At 39.5% G+C, this 17683-nt stretch overlaps 5 protein-coding genes and 1 non-coding gene across 7 annotated transcripts; 4 read left to right on the forward strand and 2 right to left on the reverse strand.

The window, feature by feature from the left end:
• The first annotated feature begins 2010 nt into the window (after nucleotides 1-2010).
• On the forward strand, nucleotides 2011-3750 carry LOC145701640 (uncharacterized). The gene is made up of 7 exons (XM_081778853.1): nucleotides 2011-2190; nucleotides 2359-2448; nucleotides 2526-2724; nucleotides 2767-2870; nucleotides 2913-3142; nucleotides 3184-3545; nucleotides 3588-3750. Exons 1-7 carry the CDS (start codon nucleotides 2157-2159, stop codon nucleotides 3748-3750), a joined length of 1182 nt encoding a protein of 393 aa, XP_081634979.1. The 5' UTR covers nucleotides 2011-2156.
• Nucleotides 3751-4793: 1043 nt separating this feature from the next.
• LOC145701641 (uncharacterized) lies at nucleotides 4794-5722 on the forward strand. The gene is made up of 4 exons (XM_081778854.1): nucleotides 4794-4892; nucleotides 4936-5165; nucleotides 5211-5506; nucleotides 5551-5722. Exons 1-4 carry the CDS (start codon nucleotides 4811-4813, stop codon nucleotides 5720-5722), a joined length of 780 nt encoding a protein of 259 aa, XP_081634980.1. The 5' UTR covers nucleotides 4794-4810.
• A 449-nt stretch (nucleotides 5723-6171) lies between these two features.
• On the forward strand, nucleotides 6172-8275 carry LOC145702995 (cytochrome P450 2A10-like). The gene is made up of 6 exons (XM_081780296.1): nucleotides 6172-6862; nucleotides 6907-7436; nucleotides 7483-7727; nucleotides 7770-7835; nucleotides 7922-8066; nucleotides 8116-8275. The coding sequence occupies exons 1-6, from the start codon at nucleotides 6629-6631 to the stop codon at nucleotides 8198-8200; spliced, it is 1305 nt and encodes a 434-aa protein (XP_081636422.1). The 5' UTR covers nucleotides 6172-6628; the 3' UTR covers nucleotides 8201-8275.
• A 163-nt stretch (nucleotides 8276-8438) lies between these two features.
• Nucleotides 8439-9512, forward strand: LOC145703729 (putative oxidoreductase SAS2370). The gene is made up of 5 exons (XM_081781123.1): nucleotides 8439-8660; nucleotides 8702-8842; nucleotides 8922-9023; nucleotides 9070-9299; nucleotides 9342-9512. The coding sequence occupies exons 1-5, from the start codon at nucleotides 8465-8467 to the stop codon at nucleotides 9444-9446; spliced, it is 774 nt and encodes a 257-aa protein (XP_081637249.1). The 5' UTR covers nucleotides 8439-8464; the 3' UTR covers nucleotides 9447-9512.
• Nucleotides 9513-10835: 1323 nt separating this feature from the next.
• TRNAY-GUA (transfer RNA tyrosine (anticodon GUA)) lies at nucleotides 10836-10921 on the reverse strand. The gene is given in 2 exon segments: nucleotides 10836-10871; nucleotides 10885-10921. It is a non-coding gene; the product is annotated as a tRNA-Tyr (tRNA).
• A 4025-nt stretch (nucleotides 10922-14946) lies between these two features.
• LOC145703134 (uncharacterized) lies at nucleotides 14947-17427 on the reverse strand. Of its 2 annotated transcripts, none has more exons than XM_081780449.1 (11): nucleotides 17009-17427; nucleotides 16621-16903; nucleotides 16504-16551; nucleotides 16319-16460; nucleotides 16220-16272; nucleotides 15871-16119; nucleotides 15599-15689; nucleotides 15460-15524; nucleotides 15322-15397; nucleotides 15177-15253; nucleotides 14947-15054 (listed from the first exon to the last, which is right to left on the reverse strand). In XM_081780449.1, exons 2-11 carry the CDS (start codon nucleotides 16687-16689, stop codon nucleotides 14986-14988), a joined length of 939 nt encoding a protein of 312 aa, XP_081636575.1. In that variant the 5' UTR covers nucleotides 16690-16903; nucleotides 17009-17427; the 3' UTR covers nucleotides 14947-14985. The 2 variants fall into 2 exon arrangements, with proteins under 2 accessions (XP_081636575.1, XP_081636576.1); XM_081780450.1 differs by having other exon boundaries at nucleotides 15173-15253.
• Nucleotides 17428-17683: the final 256 nt, after the last annotated feature.

The following is a 17683-nucleotide window of genomic DNA, read 5'->3' on the forward strand; positions in this document are numbered from 1 at the left end:
TAAATGCTAATGCTGGCCACAAAGAGAATCGAGCACACTTATTTGAACTTTATTTTATAACAAACAAAATACGGTTTGCGCTTCGTTTCGCCGAATTCTTTGGTCACGTGACGGTTCAACCAGGAAGAGGTCGTGAAATCAGCGGTGCTCGACGAAACCAATTCATCAAATTCGCTGATTTTTTATGAATAATAAAATGTGCTCCATTGACCATTGATGAATGAAAATGACATTCTCGGGACAAAATCCTGACCCCTATGTTTCTTATGCTTTTCTGAAAGCCGGTGATCTGGCGAGTCGAATGGTATAAGTAAGGGGTCTTAGTCATCACAAATGACGTCATAGGTTCCCTGTTATTGGTTGAAACCGACCGGGACCTGTAACTTTTAATTTTGTATATAAAAGTATACTGATTTTAGGCTCATTTAAAAGAGCAGCTCGAGATCTATTTGCGGAGCACTTGCGGGTTGAAAAATTCCCAGGGAAGAAAATTCTAGAACCACCTAACCACGTGCTGAAAAATTGAAAACCGGTTGGTTTGCCCAGATTTATAGATCCGCAAATAGATCTCGAGCAGCTCTTTTTAATGAGCCCAAAATCAGTATACTTTTATGTACACACTTAAAAGTTACAGGTCCCGGTCGGTTTACCCCATATGCCTCTTCAGTCACCCAGAATGACGTCATTTTCTATGACTCAGACCCCAAAAAACATACCATTCGACTCCTCAGATCACGAGCTTTCTAATAAGCATGAGAAACCTGGGGGTTAGGATTTTGCCACGAGAATGTGATTTTACTTCATCCATTGTCGAAAATCTAAGGAAGTTCTGGAGAGAGGTTGATAAATAATAAAAACAGAAAAATCAAAGCTGAACAGATAGCATTATCGAGGTTTTTTAAATAATTTGTCGAAAATTATTCCCGGAAAGCGCGCGCAATCAAGTTAGCCCTAATTGAAAGCGATAAGCCGGCTAACAAAAGAAATTAGGACGAGGTTATCGCCAAATAGGCTCAACGACTTGTTTTTGCTTTTCAAGCCGCTTAGGAACCCTATTTTTCATATAAAAACTGAACTCTATCGTCTCTAAGATCCGGTTATCCTCTTAAAGAGGAGAAAATTTCAAAATTCACTGAAAATACAACTGTAGAACCGTTGTTTCTTCTAACATCCTAAGCAAACATCCTGCAAGATAAAGACACAAGTACTTGTTACTTTTATGAGCATTTATTGGCAATAATTTTTTCGAGATTCGCCTTTGCGAGATCGACTTTGGAAGAGGTTTCGTAATAAGTAAAGATGTCGGTGTTCGGTCATTTTTGGTTCCGTGGTGTCGTACCAGGCAAACTTGATCCAGCCAACGGACATTCCGTTATCGTCTGCAGTTAGCTTCACTCAGTCGTCGGTATTCGCACACTTCAGTGCTCAAATTTTGTGCACTGCCCTCATTTCCTGGAAAAACTGAGTTAAAATACAGTATCTCTTTCTGAAAAGTAATCTCTGAAGTTAGTCTTACCTTCGTATTAGCTCGTTCGGACTATTTAAAATCCGTAGATTGACTTGTTGAAGATTTTGAGCCCTGACATCAACAAAAATTCTAGAGACAATTTGAAAAATTCGCTAAACGGACAATTCGGCATCTAGAGATTTTCTGTCCATTTTCGCCAAGTGTGTTGCTGGCAGATTTCGACAGTGTCACGACTGTTACGATTGTTCTTACATTGTTACGAAATGCAAGTCAAATCTCGTGTATCATAATTTTACGTAAATCTTAGTCAAAAGGAGTTAAATTAAGGGGGAGGAGGACTTAACAACCGTTCATTCAGAATGACTCATTTTTCAAAAGGTTTCAAGATGATACTATTCATCGTTGATATCAAAGAAGAGCCATTCATTCACACTTTGAAACGGTAATAAATTGGAACGAAAGCGACAGAAAGCATTTTCTATTTTTTGGCAATCTGAGAAACAATTATAAGTTCAAAGTTTTTACGAGACAAAGAAGAAGCGGATAAAGAGCAAGTCAAATACAAAAAGAAGAAATTATACGCGATAATTCGCCATTCTTAAAATAAAAACTCCTGCCATTGGTTATTTTTTCAAGTGGGACTTTGAGAGAAAGAGACAAGCAAAAATACAAAACCTAAAAATTGACTATGGAAGTTGACGAGTGCAACAATCAGATTTCAGGTAAGTCAGCATTATTTAGTCATAAATTATTTTATTGATCTGTGTAATGAAGCAAAAACGTCGTTAACTCGGTGTTTGGTAAATGATGTTATGAATAGACAAAGGAGCCTTTTTGTCGCCTCTAGTCTTCTATGATCGCAGAAAGAGATGTTGATTTTTGGTTGTCAGGTTTGAAGAAGGACAATGAGAAAATGACCAGTGAAGGTGATGGGAAATCGCCGAGATGGCAAATCGTTTTTACGAAGATTTATACAACAGGTACGTTTAATAATTTTGTAATTTCGGTTGAAACGACCGGAAATCTTGCGGACGATCTTGACATCATTTTTCATTAGTCGGTGTCTTTTTCGGCTTGGGCTGGATCGGACTCGGTTGGTACATGAACCACGCGGACGTAGTCGAGCACTTCAAAGACGTAGAAGATGCACTACAAGAAACAAATGAGGTCCACGATGCTGCCATCATCGATGTGGACGATTTTCAACGAGTCAGTAAATATCTTGAAGCCCTTGGAACCGTCATCGTTATTTTTTCGTACGCCGAGTTTTTGGCTCATAGTTCCTTTAAGTTTTTTAGTTGCTTGGGACACGTGATGATTTTCATCAAGAACAAAGTTGGAATGGCACTTTTCTCGGCTTATCTTTGTTGCTCGCTTTTGTTTGTTACTGTAGTCGGAATCGGTAAGACATAAGGAGGACCTCTGGTCATCAGAGCTGTTTTAGTGTTGTTACAAAACGGCGAGAAAATAATGACAAAAGTGAAGCAGGACTCGATCCGTTTCTGGAAAATGTCTGTTCATCCTTTGAGCCCGATCGACAAATATCTCCGGCGATACGAGGCCTCCCGCGGTTGCTGTGGCTGGAACAACGCCATAGATTATTGCGACCAAAAGGCAGTCGAAGATTTGATGGAGTCGGTGATTGATGAAGGAGTCACCGAAAATATCATCAAGGTTTCTAGCTTTTAGCCCATAAAATCCTAGTTGAATTTCAGTACGATCCGAGCCTCCGAGATGCCAAAGAAGATGGCTCGTTTTCTGACGATTATGCCGGCTATTCAGACTACAGTTATGATGAATATGCAACAAGCTATAGTTCAAATGAAACAGACTCGTTGAAAGGCAGTACTCCTGATGATTCTTCTTTGTACAGTTTCGCTGATTCTGACTCGGAAATTGTCGATTGCAACGAAAATGATTCGTACAACGGCGATGAATCGTGTATTTGCGCGACGATTGAGCAGTTTGCCGACAGCTCAGTATCGACCGGGCTTGAAAATCTCAAGCAAACAGTTTGTGTCCACGACACTCCTCTTTGCTATCATGATTCTTACGACGATGCTTGCTTCAGTCACAAGTACATATTTAAACTGATCAAAAGGGTTTAACAATTTTTAAGTTCGTCAGAGCCCTGGCGTTCTACAGGCGATATCAGAAGAGATGTTTACCTGGTAAACGTTTGCCATGAAAATACTTGCTTTTTGAATGGGTGCGGCGATTTGATTTCCTCGGAGTTCAGGAAGAATATTCTTGGATGGCTCGTCGCGCTCATGATTGACTAGGAGTTTTGAAACAATTATTCTGACTCTTTGCGAATTTAAAAAAGCTTCAAAACCCCCTTGAAAGTGAGCACACTCTTCTACCTCTTCGGCTTGTCAATAAGCATCAAATTGACTCGTGATTTCTGGCAGTTGTCGCAGCGGGAAGAACTAGCTAAGGTTCAACTATTGTTTATAAAGTCAAAGTTTGGAATATTTTATGAACCCGAATGAAAGCAAAAGCCCGGGAAAAATTAATTCGAAGAAAGACTGTTGCAAAAAAGAATTGGAAAACTGCCCGGCGACAGATTTCTATGCGGCGTAAATTTCAAACAGGAGAAAATGTCCCGCTGAATCAATGAAGAAGCAAATCATCCAGAGCTATAATTTCTGCCAATAAATAATTTCGCTACGAAGTTTAAATAATGAAAAGAATAAAATGTCATTGTCGTCAAAAATGGATAGAACTGCTGAGTTTCGTAATTGTAAGCGAGGCTGTGTGTATTTTAAGACAATATTTGAGCCCGTTTGTAAAGCGTAAATAGTGACTAGCTTGCTGAAGGGAAAGGAAAAAAATTACATGCGATAGTGGATAAAATAAAGAGGAGAGAGAAAAAGAAAGAAAATGGCGACGGAAAATGAAATAAAGTTTCCAGGGTGGGTGAAGAGAATATTTTGCATGGGTGGAACAGAAACAGCTAAAAGCAGGAGAGACAAGATTGATAATACTGAAAATTTCATCAAGATTTTCTGCTCCGTCGGGATTGTTACTGGATTGTTGATAATTTGGGCGGGCATTTACTGTAGCAACGCCGATGTTATTCAGGAAAGGGTTTTGCAAGAAACAAGTCTCCGCAGTTGTCTCAGAAGGAAACCTTATGAAGGAATACGACGCATTACAAGAATCGGGCAATAATCGAGATGCAGCAATAATCGACGTCGAAGATTTTAAAAAACTCAGCGTAATCTTCATCTTCGTTGGATTTATTGTATCTTTTTTCTCGTAAGAAGAAATTTTCTGGGGAGGGTATTTCAAGTCTATTTCAGTTTATTTGGGTTAACTTGTGTTTTGAATCACGAATACATGTTTTTTCGAAAGTCACTGCTAGTTTTTTCGTTTGGATATCTTCTTTTCTTCCAGATACTTCTTGTCGCCTCGATTTTAAGTAATGAAAAATAATCAAATTCGGAAACAATCCTTTACTTTAGCTTTTGCGGTGAATGCTAAGGACATCAACGCGAAGATAAAACAGGACTCTGTCCGTTTCTGGAGAATGGCGACTCATCCGGCCAGTCCTTTTGACAAGTTCCTTCGTCGCTACGAAATGGACAACAACTGCTGCGGCTGGAACAACGCGATTGATTACTGCGATCAAACGGCACTGTATTCGTTGATGGAAACTGTCATAGATCAGAAAGCCACATTGAAGGCAATCAATGTAAGGGGGTTGACTAGAAGCCTTTTTAATGATAACAACTTTCAGTACAATGCCGATGCAGAAACAGACTACAGCTCGTCGTTTTATCCCGAGTACAGTTCGAATGTGTACTCCGTTGACTACTCGAGCTCCTCAAACGATGCTCTAAAGTCCGCTAGCGATTACGGCTACTGCTCAGACGAAGAAGAATATGATGGCGACGAAGCCTGCATATGCAATACTGTTGAGAGCTTTGGAAGTGCCGGAAACGGCTTTTTGGACCTAAAATATTTGACCTGTATCCACAACTCTGAAGTTTGCCACTTTTCAGAAAGCATCACTTGTGCTTCGGATAATCCCGAGTAGGACAATTTTAATCGAAATCGAATTTGATCATCCCTTTTAGAGAGGAGGAGTATCAGCCCTGGAGAACAACTGCTTTTCCTCAGAATATTTCTATCAGTGAAGTTTGTGGCGCCGAAACATGCTTTATCAACGGCTGTGGTGATATTTTCTCGGACGACTTTTGGAAATACGGATTTACCAGGCCTGGTTCAATTGAAGTTATTTACAAATAGCCCAGCTTTTTTCCACGATTGTTAAGAATTGTGTATTTTGAACCAAGTTTTTAGCATGCTCTTGGTTGCATTTGGAAGTAGTGCTTTCTTCACATTGGGTTTTTTCAAGACAATCCAGTTTACGATTCTCGTATGGAATAAAACAAAAATATCTCTTACAGAAAGTAATAGATTTTTGAGACCTTTCTCCGATCTTTTCTCCGTAAAAAAAACAAGCACTAAAGCGGAACTTGAACCTCTTAATTGATTAAAACTCTTCGTTCATTTTCACTCCTGACGATCACGTTTTCCTGACTGCATAAATTGAACAAAATACTGCTTTATCTTTTATGAACGAAAATAAAGACTGTTGTTTTCTGTGAAGGCTACCGCTTTGACCTCTGTAATTCTAGACTCCCATGAGTCATGGCCCATGACCTTGATTCTTTGTTGCGCAAATAATTCGGGCATCGAAAGAGCTCGCATAAAGAAGTCATCATTTTCACAAAATGGAAATTCTGTCAAAACTGCATACGATGATCCCGTATGAATTCCTGGTCGAAAGAGATAAATTGGCCGAATATTTAGAGACAGCTAAAGAATATTTCAATGAAAGCAATAAAGAATCGACAGTTCGAAAGGCCTTTCTGGCGATTTCAGCGATCGTGACAGTGAAAACGACTTATTCGCTGCTGAAAATGACAATATTCAATCCAATTCCAGCACATGATTATCCAAAAAGCAGAGACGAAAATGCAAAAGTCATGAGAAAAGCCATGCAAAATGGAACTTTACCGAAAGTTTATCGCGCGAATATTTTTCCCGGGTCAACACTAAGGAATCGAGTTTTTCCTTGATTTCTCGATAAATATTAGTTAAGAAAAAACTTAGCCAAGCAACACGTTTGTCATCACAGATTTCGACCTAATGAAGGAGGCATTCTCTCGCCGGGAAATGTCGCATCGCGAAAATGGGGAAAATGTGAAAAAGGAATATCAAAACATTGTTAAAAGAATAAAAATTGATCGAATTGCTGCGAGTATTCTTGGAGAAGATGACAAGATCTTTAAAAATGGCCCGGGTTTTTTCATGGGATTTGCTTCGGGGCCATTTGATGACTTTCATCGATCCGGCAGAACTGATTGGCATTCTACATTGAAGGTATTTTTCATAAAGAGATTCAACCACTTTTTTGTCTCTTTTAGAAACTTGTTGGGAAGAATCGTGTGGCCGAAGTCGTCAAAGAAAATTCTCAAAAGCTTGTTCAAAGACTCTTAGAAAAAGGAAATACGAAAGAGGGAATCGACCCTAAAATAATTCTCATCAATACGGTATTGACAACAACAACGAGCTTTTCTTTCGGGAAGAATTACGAAGATGATGATCCAGAATTTCTCCAAGTGCGTGATTGGATTGACGAATATATCGATGGATTTCTTTACCTTGCTTTGAAATATACAACTCTTGATCTGTTCCCATCTTGGTTCGGCCAGTCTGATTTCTATTTCAATCTTTGGGCGAAATCGCCACTTCAAAAGCTCTACAAGGCAATGCCACACTTCATGACCTATATTTTCGAGCAGGTCAAAGAGGCGAGGAAGGGACTCGACAAAGAAAATCCCCGGCATTTTCTTGATATGCTCATAATACGAGCTGACGAAGAGCCTCGCTGGGGATACTTTCAGCTTGCAGCCACAATTATCAACATTTACGCTGCTACGGGGGACACCCTTAGGTATAGGGCTCAGCAATCTATAGCGTCCGATTGACCTCCATTTTAGCAACACAATGCTTTGGTTGCTGATGACTCTCGCAGATAATCCAGAAATCCAAGAAAAGATGCATGAAGAAATCAAAGAAGCGCGAATGAAGGATCCTTATTTAAACCCTGCTGACATTCCATACACACGATCGGTTCTTTTAGAAAACCAGCGAAGAAACCCAATCACTGACTCGCTTGCTCATATGGTCTCGGAAGAAACCGTCGTTCAAGGGGTCGTTTTTCCCAAAAACTCGACAGTCATTGGTTTGCAATTATCAGTATTCTTAGATTATAGATTCATTTAAGGTTCACTCACGTCGATTATGTTGAATCCAAAGTATTTTCCAGAGTCTGAAAAATTTATTCCTGATCGTCAGAGTTAAAATTTCATGGCTTTAATTACATTTCATTAAATCAAATAGGACTATTTTTATAGAAAATTATGAACTCTGCAAAAAGCTTCCTCAAAAACGGAAAATACCGGCCAGATCAAAAAGTCTGCCCATTCGGAGTTGGCCTTCGCGACTGCATTGGTAAATCGCTCGCACTCGAAAAGTACATCGGCTTTGCGACAGAAATTGTGGAAAATATTAAAATAACCAGGTTTATAAATTAAAATATTCGGATATTCATTTTATTAACTAACATTCAGAATTGCTGGTGATCACTCGCTTGCTGCTCATGATATTTTGCACATCCCGAAATCTGATATTCGACTTCGATTTCAGCCGCGATAAAGTAACATTTAATCATTGCTCATTCTTTCTGCTGAATACTCTCATCATTAAAATATCATGAAAGTAAATAATAAAAACTAATTTGCTGATAAATCGGTAATAGATTCGTTATTGAAAGACTGATGGGGTTAACACGGGTCGGGTCAGCAAGGGTCGTGGGTAAAACAACTATGGTGGTCAGACCACCCTTTGAGTTAATAAAAGGACAAAGAAATAGCCTGCCTATATAATCCGACTACTGACTCGGATCAAGCAATCTAAAAGATGGCGAGAACCGTTATAATTACTGGGAGCTCTTGTGGAATCGGTGCAGCAGCAGCTCGACTTTTCGCCCAAAAAGGATACAACGTGGTCATTCATGGAAGAAACAAAGAGAAATTGAAACAAGTTCATGACGAGCTGAAAGAGATTGGACCGGGGGGAGTTCATGTGGTCGAGTTGGAGCTTTCAAATATATCTGGTAATTCTGATACATTTGGAGGTCCATACCAGTAGTATTAGAAATTCCGCGATTGGTAAAAGAAACAGTCGAAATCTTTGGCGGAATCGACGTTCTTGTCAACAATGCTGCCCTCCTCACTCAAGGAAACATCGACCAAGTAACGGAGGAAGAAACGGACAATGTTTTTGCCGTCAATGTCAAAGCCAGGATCGCTATTTTTTCTCAGCAGAGCAATCACTCTTCGCTCAATTTTTGATAGAAAAAATAGATCCCTCGACTAAGCCCCAATGTTTCTGATTAAAGAAGCTCTTCCTTTTATCAAAAAAGCCAAAGGAGCTATTGTCAATGTCTCTTCTGTCGCCGGCATGCGTCCGACAAACAGTATAATTCTCGCCGGTTAAGACAAAGTTTTAAAATCATAAATAAGATAGTTTGATTTATGCAATGACGAAGGCGGCTCTAGATCACATGAGCATCACTCTCTCTGGAAATCTAGCGCTTGATGGGATCCGAGTCAATTCTGTCAACCCTGCTGTTGTTATGACTGATATTTGGAAGAAAACCTTCGATGTAACTGACGAGACAATGCCTGTTGTCATGGAAAAATTCAAAGAGATGCAGCCAATGGGAATTCTATCGGAGGAAGAATGTGCACACGTATAATTATAAAAATTGTTCAATCAATGATCGTCTATTTAGCTTATTTGGACATGTGCTGACCCCGATCTTCCAAGTTTGACCGGGCAACGAATTGGTCTTACTGCTGGTATCCATGTGAATAAACCTTGGATCGCTCCTTTTTGAATCAAAAATTTTGATTCTTAATCACTGAAAACATAACTTAGCTGATCGTCAAGAAAATAAATTACGCAATAGATATGTCTGCGAATGATTTTCAATCTTATGATCAATTATTTTATAATCGCAAATTGTGATTCACAATATTTTATAAACAGCGTTTAATATCATAAGACTTCCAATCGGAAGATACATTTTTCTTCCTCCAGACTTCAAGACAGGCAATAGCTGTCTATCTTTCGTAGCAACGGCCAGATGGTAAACAACTTCTTGGATCCAGTCTCGATATGCAGAAACTCTCGTGTAAACTCCCGGTTTTCCCGCGTCCCCACAAAGACGTCCTCCAAACGAAACGACTCCAGCGAGCAAAATCTTGTTTTCAACGTAGCAATAAAAAGGACCACCACTGTCGCCCTAAATTATTGTTAAAAAACGAGCGTCAAAGGGAAATGACCATGCAACTGTCGCCATGAAGCTCTCCATCTGATTCTTTTCCAATCGCGCAAATTTGAGATTGAGTGTCGATTTGAGGCCATGCTCGTTTGCAAACGTTGTTTTCAAGAATTGTTAGGGGTACTTTATGCAGTGTTTCAGGCCTAGAACAAAGACATCTACGGTCAAATGTCTTAGAGAAACCTTGTTCTTTGATTATCAATCAATCCCCAGCCAGCAGCAAAGCATCTTTCCCAAGGCAAATGCTTCTCTCTCGGAAGCATAATAAACTCTTGAATCGTCGCAGTAGAATTGATCTCAAGCTGCAGAATCGCCAAGTCGTCGAAAACTCGTTTCATCTGAAATCCAGGAAAGACGAAAATCTTCTCAATTCGAAATCGCTGCATTGAGCGGCCGCGACTCTGAAAGACGGAGCTTTGTGTGCTTCCTATGATGACGGAAATTGCATCCAACGAGACTAGAGACAGGTCAGCTTCTGGTTCTTGCATTTGAGCTTCGAAGTTTTGGGAGACGAAACAGTGGGCAGCTTGAAAAGATTCAAAATATTTGGCCATGGAAAACTAACCTGAAATGACAAACTGCGGCGAAATGAGAGTTCCACCACACAAGTCCGTCCCATAATGATGCATAATATTTATCTGAACGGCCCATGGAACATTTTCGATAGTTTCAGGAGAGCCTCCAACGATTCTCTCAATCTGCTCGCAAGAAATTTCATGAAAAAATAAGCAGAAAAAATACCTAAGCATCATTTTTAGGCACTGAGATTTGTTTCCTGTCTCCTTTGATTGCTGTCTGATTGTTTTTGACTTTTAAATTATTGATTTTAAATAAATAACAAACACAATTAGTTTTACTAATTTATTTCATTGCAAAACTCTTCATAATTTTATCAACAATCAACGAAAAGATAATCTGCCAAAAAAGCGATCGAAAAAAGTTTCCGTCGAACCGGATTCGAACCAGTGACCTAGAGATAACTGCTGACCCTCTACAGTCTCCCGCTCTGCCAACTGAGCTATCGACGGCTGAAGTGGGTTCCAAAAATTGCGGATATATTGCAAGTACTTGCATTAAAAATTCTAGCGCTGAAAGAAATCGACAAAATCAAATTTGAGAGTCAAAAATTTTGAGATATTTTGCTTCGCCATTTCTTCAAAATATTTGGTTAAGCAATGTTTCTTGAACCTGTTTCTCAGATCACAGAGGATTCCCTTGATCCTTCAGGTTCTCTCTCAGCACGAGTTCATTCATCCCGTCCCAGTTGAAAACGAATCCTTTAGGCAATTAGCGACTAATTTCCAGGAGCTTTTGATCATCGAACGCGAAACATGCTTTGCAACAGCTTGCACGCAGATGCCATCTGAATCTGATCGCTATTTCGCCTGATGCTTATCTCATCCCTTCTTTGAAACAATCCTTGTTAGTAATTTCCTCTGATCACAGCTGGATGCCATCCAAAAGAGGGCGCGCGCCTTAGGCGGATAAAAACCCGGCGCTCGGTCGCGAAAATAGAAAAAACACCATGAATTTGATCCCGACAATCGTCTTCATTTTCGCCACTTTTTGCGACGCCTTCCCAGCTTTCAACCGCGCCAACACCCGACCAGTCCAACTCTACGCCCGAACAGGCCACTTCATGGACGTCAACGCGAAGGGAAAAGTCCGGCAGACCCACAAGCACAACCGACTCACATCGCTTCTTCATCTTGAACCAGCAGGTCGCGGCCATCGAATTCTCCTCCGCGCTCTCGCTTCTGGAAAGTACCTGACCATTACTCGCCGAGGCCGCGTCAGGGGAACAACGAAGAGAAACGAAGCGACTGAGTTCGTCGAAGAGCGAATCAAGGCGAACAACTTCCTGTCCTTTGGCCTTCCAAACACGAACTGCAAACTGATGGTTTCTCAACGCGGCTACGAAATTTCCTGCAACAACTCGCGAGCTCAACGGAACAAGATCTCCTTTCTTGCGATGAGAAGCCACTTGCCAAGAGCTCTTTACGATTCCTTGAATCTCTGATTCTGTTTCTAGCCTTGCTTACTTATTTATCTATATATGATTATTCTATCTATTTTAATAAATTTTATAAAAGTAAATGAATCATTTTGAAATTTATCGAGGATAAGAACAACTGGGAGAAAAAGACAAAAATTTTATTACTGCGCTGTGGGATCGCGAAATGTTTGAATTTTTCTCTAGATTTTTTGTTGATGTCAGGGCTCAAAGATTTCAAATGGTCAATCTGCGGGTTTACACAAGTCCGAAAGAGCGAAAATGAAGGTAAGACTCGAATTTAGAGATGATTTTCAAGAGAAAATACTTTTGAAACATTAAATTTTCAGAAAAATGTCAAGTCGCCGAAGAAAGGGCGACTTCAATGCGAGAAGGGACCCGAAAATGGGTCCTTGCGAGGTTGAGGGCGATGGCTGCACGATCAAGATGCCTTCGAAGGAGTTCCAGAGCACTTGCCTGGGTTTTCGTTTGGTACGATAACACGGAGCCTAATCCTATGACAGGAGCAAGTCAACCTTAATTTCGACGAAACCTCTTCCGCAAGAGTTATCGCAATAGCGAATCTCGAGAAAATTATTGACAATAAAAGTCTTAAAATGTAACAATTCTTGTGTCTTTTCTTTGCAGGATGTTAGCTTAGAAAAAAAGTGGTTCAATACAGTTGTATTGAAGGTGAAGTTTCAGTCATCAGTAGAAAAAGAAACCTGCGCATTTACAAAAATTCTAACAAAGTCAATGGTGAAATTCGTCAGTTAGATAGATCATGTAAGCTTGAGGAAGAAGATACCATTTGTTCGCCTCCATATTAATATTTTCATTGACCAGCCGCATAGATTCGTTGTTGTCTCCGAAATAAACGAACTCACCCAAATTCTGATCGTACTGGTGCTTTATAAAATCGTATCGAGCATAGTATGCATCTCTCTTTTTGATTTTTAAAAGTGATCCGCCAGCGTTGAACTGGGTATTTTGGAGGATGTATTCGTCGTTTTCAATTCTGTCAAGGACCATTTGATGAAAGAAAACTTCGCCATCATCAAGCAAATACGCGCCAGTTACAGTCAACGGGCGTTCAAATGAATAATTTTCGTGAAGAAAGACTAAAAGTTTTTCGAGATTATAATATTATGCATTCTTTGATAGCATTTTAATTTGCTTAATAAAATTAACCTTTTTTATAATAAAACTTGGACCAAGGAGCACCGTTATTGTATCCCCTCATAATGCGCCATCCACTTCTACGAACAAACGTTCTTTGCTCCATTCTTTTGAGGAGAGTTTCTATCTGGCTTTCTTGAAATTCGCATTCAAGTTTGTTTGGATTCAAGTCGAGCCCAGCCATGCTTCGAGGATAAAGAATCATTGTCAAAATATTGAAGACATTCTCAAAACTGTAAACACCTTTTTTGTCTTCAAAATTCAAATCGCTTTTGACTGCATGGCAGATAAGAGTAGCAACAGAAATCGGGACGCAAAGATTTGATTCTTTTTGGTCGAGGACGTTTCTTGTTAAATTTTGAAAACCCATATTGAGGCATCGAGTGATTTTTGGCTTCAGAAATGACATTTGAAGAGATTTGGTGAGATTTGGATCGTCCAAGCAAAAATCTGGCATCGCATCTGGTAAACAAATAATCTTCGAGATTCTCTTTATAGCGTAAATTCTTTCTGATGTAATAGGACACCCATAGAAAATATTACGTGCATCGCACTTCTTTCTTAAATTTCAGAAATAAATTCTTTTCATCAATTTACCTCCAATAGGTCTTCAATCAGTCTCATTTCGGCTAAATCAAGAGGTCTATAAAGCAGTGTCCATGCAGTTTTCCATTCAGAAAGTATGAATACGAAAATATCTAAATAGTTTTCCATCATGTGATGGTCACTGACTTGATCCATTGAAGAAAATGCAGGAGATCCGAAGTCTTAAAAATTATTATTTCACTTCATTATTAAATCCTACATGTCTGTCTATGTCCCCAGCTATGATCCCACTTTGCTCCTCGTCGGACGTATCCCATCTCTCTGTAGCTCTCCCGTCGATTCATTGAGAAAAGAACACCAAAGTCAATTATTTTTGGCTCATCATTTAGCATCAAAATATTTTCCGGCTTTAGATCCAAGTGATGGATTCCAATTTCAGTTAAATACTCGTATCCTTCCATCACTCCAATAGCAATTTTTTTCCTCTCAGCCAAGGTAAGCTCATTAGATTTCAGATGTGTTCTCAAATTCGTCTGACATCGTTCCATTATTGTGATCCATCCAAGACAATCTTCTTTCTCAACATCCAGTCCATCGAAAATTTCGATATTTGCAAGATTTGAAATCACGTTTTTATGAACTGGAATACGGTTACCCCCATGATCGGCGTGATTGAGCGTTTCTACGCCCTCGGCCTTTTTGTAATCTATTTCTTTTATTGCTTATTATGAGATAAGTATTTTACCGTTTGAAAGATTGATTCTAAGGCCGTATTTTTTGCTTATTCTTGAATCGGTAAAGAGCGCCGAATCAAATGCTTGAATTCTAACAGCAACATCTAATCCTCCTATTTTTTGCTCCAATACAATCGCTTCTCCTCCAGCAGAAATAATATTTCCCAAAGCACAGTTTTCCCAGCTCCCTCTTTCCTCTGCTAACTCGCTCCTTTCGATGGTCCTCCCGAGTAACTCTGGATTTTCCTCAAGAATTTTTCGCTGAGTAAAGCTCAAATTCCATTCTTCTTTGGCTCCATTTTGACAGAAAGATGTTCCTTTTCCACCCTCAAATATGACGCTAAACCAGTTTTGAGTCGGGAAATTCATCCTTTCCATCGATAGAAGAAGCCTGTCCCTATCATTTCTAGTTGTTTTTCGTTTCAATTTCGGTAAGAACTCATCAAGCCATATCCCAATAACTTCTCTTGTTAAATTCCCTTGGCATTCAGTGTTCATACTTCTGTCAATTCAGTTTCTAAGGCCAAACTGACTACGTCTGACCATGCAAATCATCAATCAAATATTGTCTTTAACATTAATGCACCAAAAATAAACAAAACAAGGTCTTTAGACACCTTTATTGAGTAAAAACAACATTTCAGTTAATAGACAGCAGTTGAATATCGCTCGTTAAATCATCTTCAGCTCGCAGAAACGCCGGCAATTCCTTTTATAAAATTAAATCAACCGGAAAAACATATTTTAGTAAACTTATTTGATCAAATAATCAAAGTGGACGGTGAGGATAATTGTGACAGAATCAAGAGTGGTGCGTTTTACATTACCTACCAAATTTGCTTTATCCAGCATGCCTCGTTGATTCTCAATCCGGCCACGTGATACAAGTAATTCTGCCAAAGAAATATCTTTTAGGACTTTCGATTCGTTCGTTTTTCAAGTCAAATTTAAAGTTGAAAAATTGAATAATCCTTTCCTTCTGAGCTTCTACTATTGGAACACCTTGTAACTGAAGATATTCTTACTGTATTTGTTTCTATATCTGATTGTTGCTCAGAAACTGAGTCTTTTTCGAAAATAAAAGAGCCGTTTCTTGAGCCATTCCTGCTACGACTTGACTTGTTTGAAGAGGCTTTCCATTGTCGTCCGTGATTTTCAACTGATCGAGTAATAATCCGACTGAAGTTCTGTGTCATTAATGATCTCAGTGAGAGATTCTTTGATTCCGAGCGCAAGTGCGCCGAACGACTTGCCTTGAAGTTTTTGGAGGACGTGCTGGATTACTTGGGATAAAATCTTATGCGGCTTGGCGCGCACTTCGATCATCTCCGATTCAAACAACACCTTATTATAGATTAGGACAATTGAACCTTTCAAAAGCGCAAGGATCCGAATTGCAGCAAGAAACAAGCAACAAGAGCCCCTTCCAAAAGTTCTGAACTAGAAATCGAATTGATCAATTTCGAGTCGAAAACTTAAGGGGGGTCTCTGCTTATCGTTTATATTAAAAACTTCAGAAACTTACTTTTAAATTGACTCTCACTTCTCCAAAGACCTTGGCCCCGGCAAGAGTAGCAGTGCTCAATTGAAGCCAGTTCGCTGATAAAACATCTGTTCGGATGGAAGCGACAGAAAGTGACCACTGAACAGAGCAAGCTGGAGGCACATTTGAAAAGCACAAACGAAGAAGTGCATCAATTGTTCTAGTGTGACCGTCAGCTTCTATTGTGAATTCATCGCCGGTACTCAGCTGGACGTATACATGTGTTTCTGTCTATTTCAAGGATAATAATAGACCTCTATCAGTTCTATGAGAGACATAAATAAAGAACAAAACAATGAAAGAGATGTAAAAATACATTTTTAAAATTATCCTTGAGCGATTGACTACGAGCTACTTTTGAGCATTTTTCTTTCGATTCTTTGCCTAAATTTTTCATTATTATTTTTGGTGAGCTAAAAAAAGCTGAAACCTTTTGTAACATTCCGAATTAATTGAAGAGCGCTTCTTCTTCTTTTTGTCTTTTTTCGTATCGAAGCATCGCAAAAGGTGGAATTTGAAGATCTTCGTCGATGCTCGAGGATTCGGAAGACTGTTTCTTGCTGTTTTATTGACTAGAATGGGAAGTTCTGAGGAGAATATAGAATTTTCACTTACGGTCAGATTTTTGAAGGAACTGTCGAATATTTCGTTGTATAATGTTGACTTTTCATGGCTCGCAAAATTCAGCAAAAAGGACAAATATTCAAAATTCAAGTTTAATTGAGTCCGCTCCTTGAGAAATCGAGGATAAGAATCGTATCGCAGCATGTCCCTATTTCTAGTTTTTGAAGCTGAAATCATAGAAGAGAATTCTCTCAATTTAGTAGTTCCTTTTTGATGATTTGAAAGCTTCAGAACTAGTTCCTAATTGCGTCCTGTGCAGCGTCGAAGAGAGACGATTTGATTTCGCCGCGCTCAAAAGAACGGAAAATGCCAGTTTCGATTTCAGCCGACAGGTTCACCGGCGTTTCTGATTTATCGCCGATGAATCTGAGAATAACGTCCTCTGCTGACTCTAAATGCAGGGCTCGTCGTTAACATTTCAAAAAGGAAAAACGCTGCCGAAGCGGCATTTTTGATTGATAAGGGATTTACTAGAGGGTCTTCCCAATCGACTTACTTTTCTGCTCGACGAAATTCACTTGCTGCGAAAACCTTTTCGCTGCGAGAAGAAAATTCAAGTTCTCTGAAGCGAATTCATCTTGAAGAAAGGCAGCAAAGGCCAGTTTTCCAGCTGGATCTTCTATAAGATTCTCTAAGTTCTGCGACCAGCTCATTGTCTTTCTCGGAATGGCACAGGGCAAGGATCCACGACGGCGACTGGTCGGGGTACTCGGTGCAGAACCGGATGATAAGTGGCGAGATTTGAAAGCTTCGACAAAGTCCGACACATCCCGCTGAGGTGTCAACGAAGGCGGGGTCACCAGGGATCGACGCCGATTGTGGCCAATCGACATCAATTTTGATACTTTTCTCGTTCCCTTCTCTCCTCCGATCAATGGCAGCGTCTCATTTTCAATCTTTATTTCTGTCTTACCAGTATCTTAACATAAAAATTAGTGCGCACGAGAATATATAAATTAGTTTGTCTTTGCGGTACTAAAAGATTTTAATGTTTCTCTAGCTCTCGAATTAGGAAATGGTTTCTTCGGGCAAATAATAAGGACAAGGTGATGTTCGGAGATCCATGTTGTTAGCTTCTACTTGTTTGATTATTTCTTCTGGATTTTCCATTTGGACGATTATGAACATCTTCAGATGTGATCTTCCAAAATGCTCGTTCTACACAATGTCT

This window comes from Oikopleura dioica, chromosome PAR (assembly GCF_907165135.1).
Source record: "Oikopleura dioica chromosome PAR, OKI2018_I68_1.0, whole genome shotgun sequence".
Classification (NCBI taxonomy): Eukaryota; Metazoa; Chordata; class Appendicularia; order Copelata; family Oikopleuridae; genus Oikopleura; species Oikopleura dioica.

Bases quoted from the DNA above. Each gene is read 5' to 3' on its own strand.
- LOC145701640 (XM_081778853.1), top strand. From the start codon at position 2,157: ATGGAAGTTGACGAGTGCAACAATCAGATTTCAG. The intron at 2,725-2,766 runs GTACGCCGAGTT...TAAGTTTTTTAG, and splicing joins ACCGTCATCGTTATTTTTTC to TTGCTTGGGACACGTGATGA. The intron at 3,143-3,183 runs GTTTCTAGCTTT...GTTGAATTTCAG, and splicing joins TCACCGAAAATATCATCAAG to TACGATCCGAGCCTCCGAGA.
- LOC145701641 (XM_081778854.1), top strand. From the start codon at position 4,811: ATGTTTTTTCGAAAGTCACTGCTAGTTTTTTCGTTTGGATATCTTCTT. The intron at 4,893-4,935 runs GTAATGAAAAAT...CCTTTACTTTAG, and splicing joins TCTTGTCGCCTCGATTTTAA to CTTTTGCGGTGAATGCTAAG. The intron at 5,166-5,210 runs GTAAGGGGGTTG...AACAACTTTCAG, and splicing joins CCACATTGAAGGCAATCAAT to TACAATGCCGATGCAGAAAC.
- LOC145702995 (XM_081780296.1), top strand. From the start codon at position 6,629: ATGAAGGAGGCATTCTCTCGCCGGGAAATGTCGCATCGCGAAAATGGG. The intron at 7,728-7,769 runs GTTTGCAATTAT...GATTCATTTAAG, and splicing joins CAAAAACTCGACAGTCATTG to GTTCACTCACGTCGATTATG. The intron at 8,067-8,115 runs GTTTATAAATTA...ACTAACATTCAG, and splicing joins GAAAATATTAAAATAACCAG to AATTGCTGGTGATCACTCGC.
- LOC145703729 (XM_081781123.1), top strand. From the start codon at position 8,465: ATGGCGAGAACCGTTATAATTACTGGGAGCTCTTGTGGAATCGGTGCA. The intron at 8,661-8,701 runs GTAATTCTGATA...CAGTAGTATTAG, and splicing joins GGAGCTTTCAAATATATCTG to AAATTCCGCGATTGGTAAAA. The intron at 9,300-9,341 runs GTATAATTATAA...TCGTCTATTTAG, and splicing joins CGGAGGAAGAATGTGCACAC to CTTATTTGGACATGTGCTGA.
- LOC145703134 (XM_081780449.1), bottom strand. From the start codon at position 16,689: ATGATTTCAGCTTCAAAAACTAGAAATAGGGACATGCTGCGATACGAT. The intron at 16,120-16,219 runs GATAATTTTAAA...TCCTTGAAATAG, and splicing joins CTCGTAGTCAATCGCTCAAG to ACAGAAACACATGTATACGT. The intron at 15,690-15,870 runs GTAAGTTTCTGA...ATCTATAATAAG, and splicing joins AAGTGAGAGTCAATTTAAAA to GTGTTGTTTGAATCGGAGAT.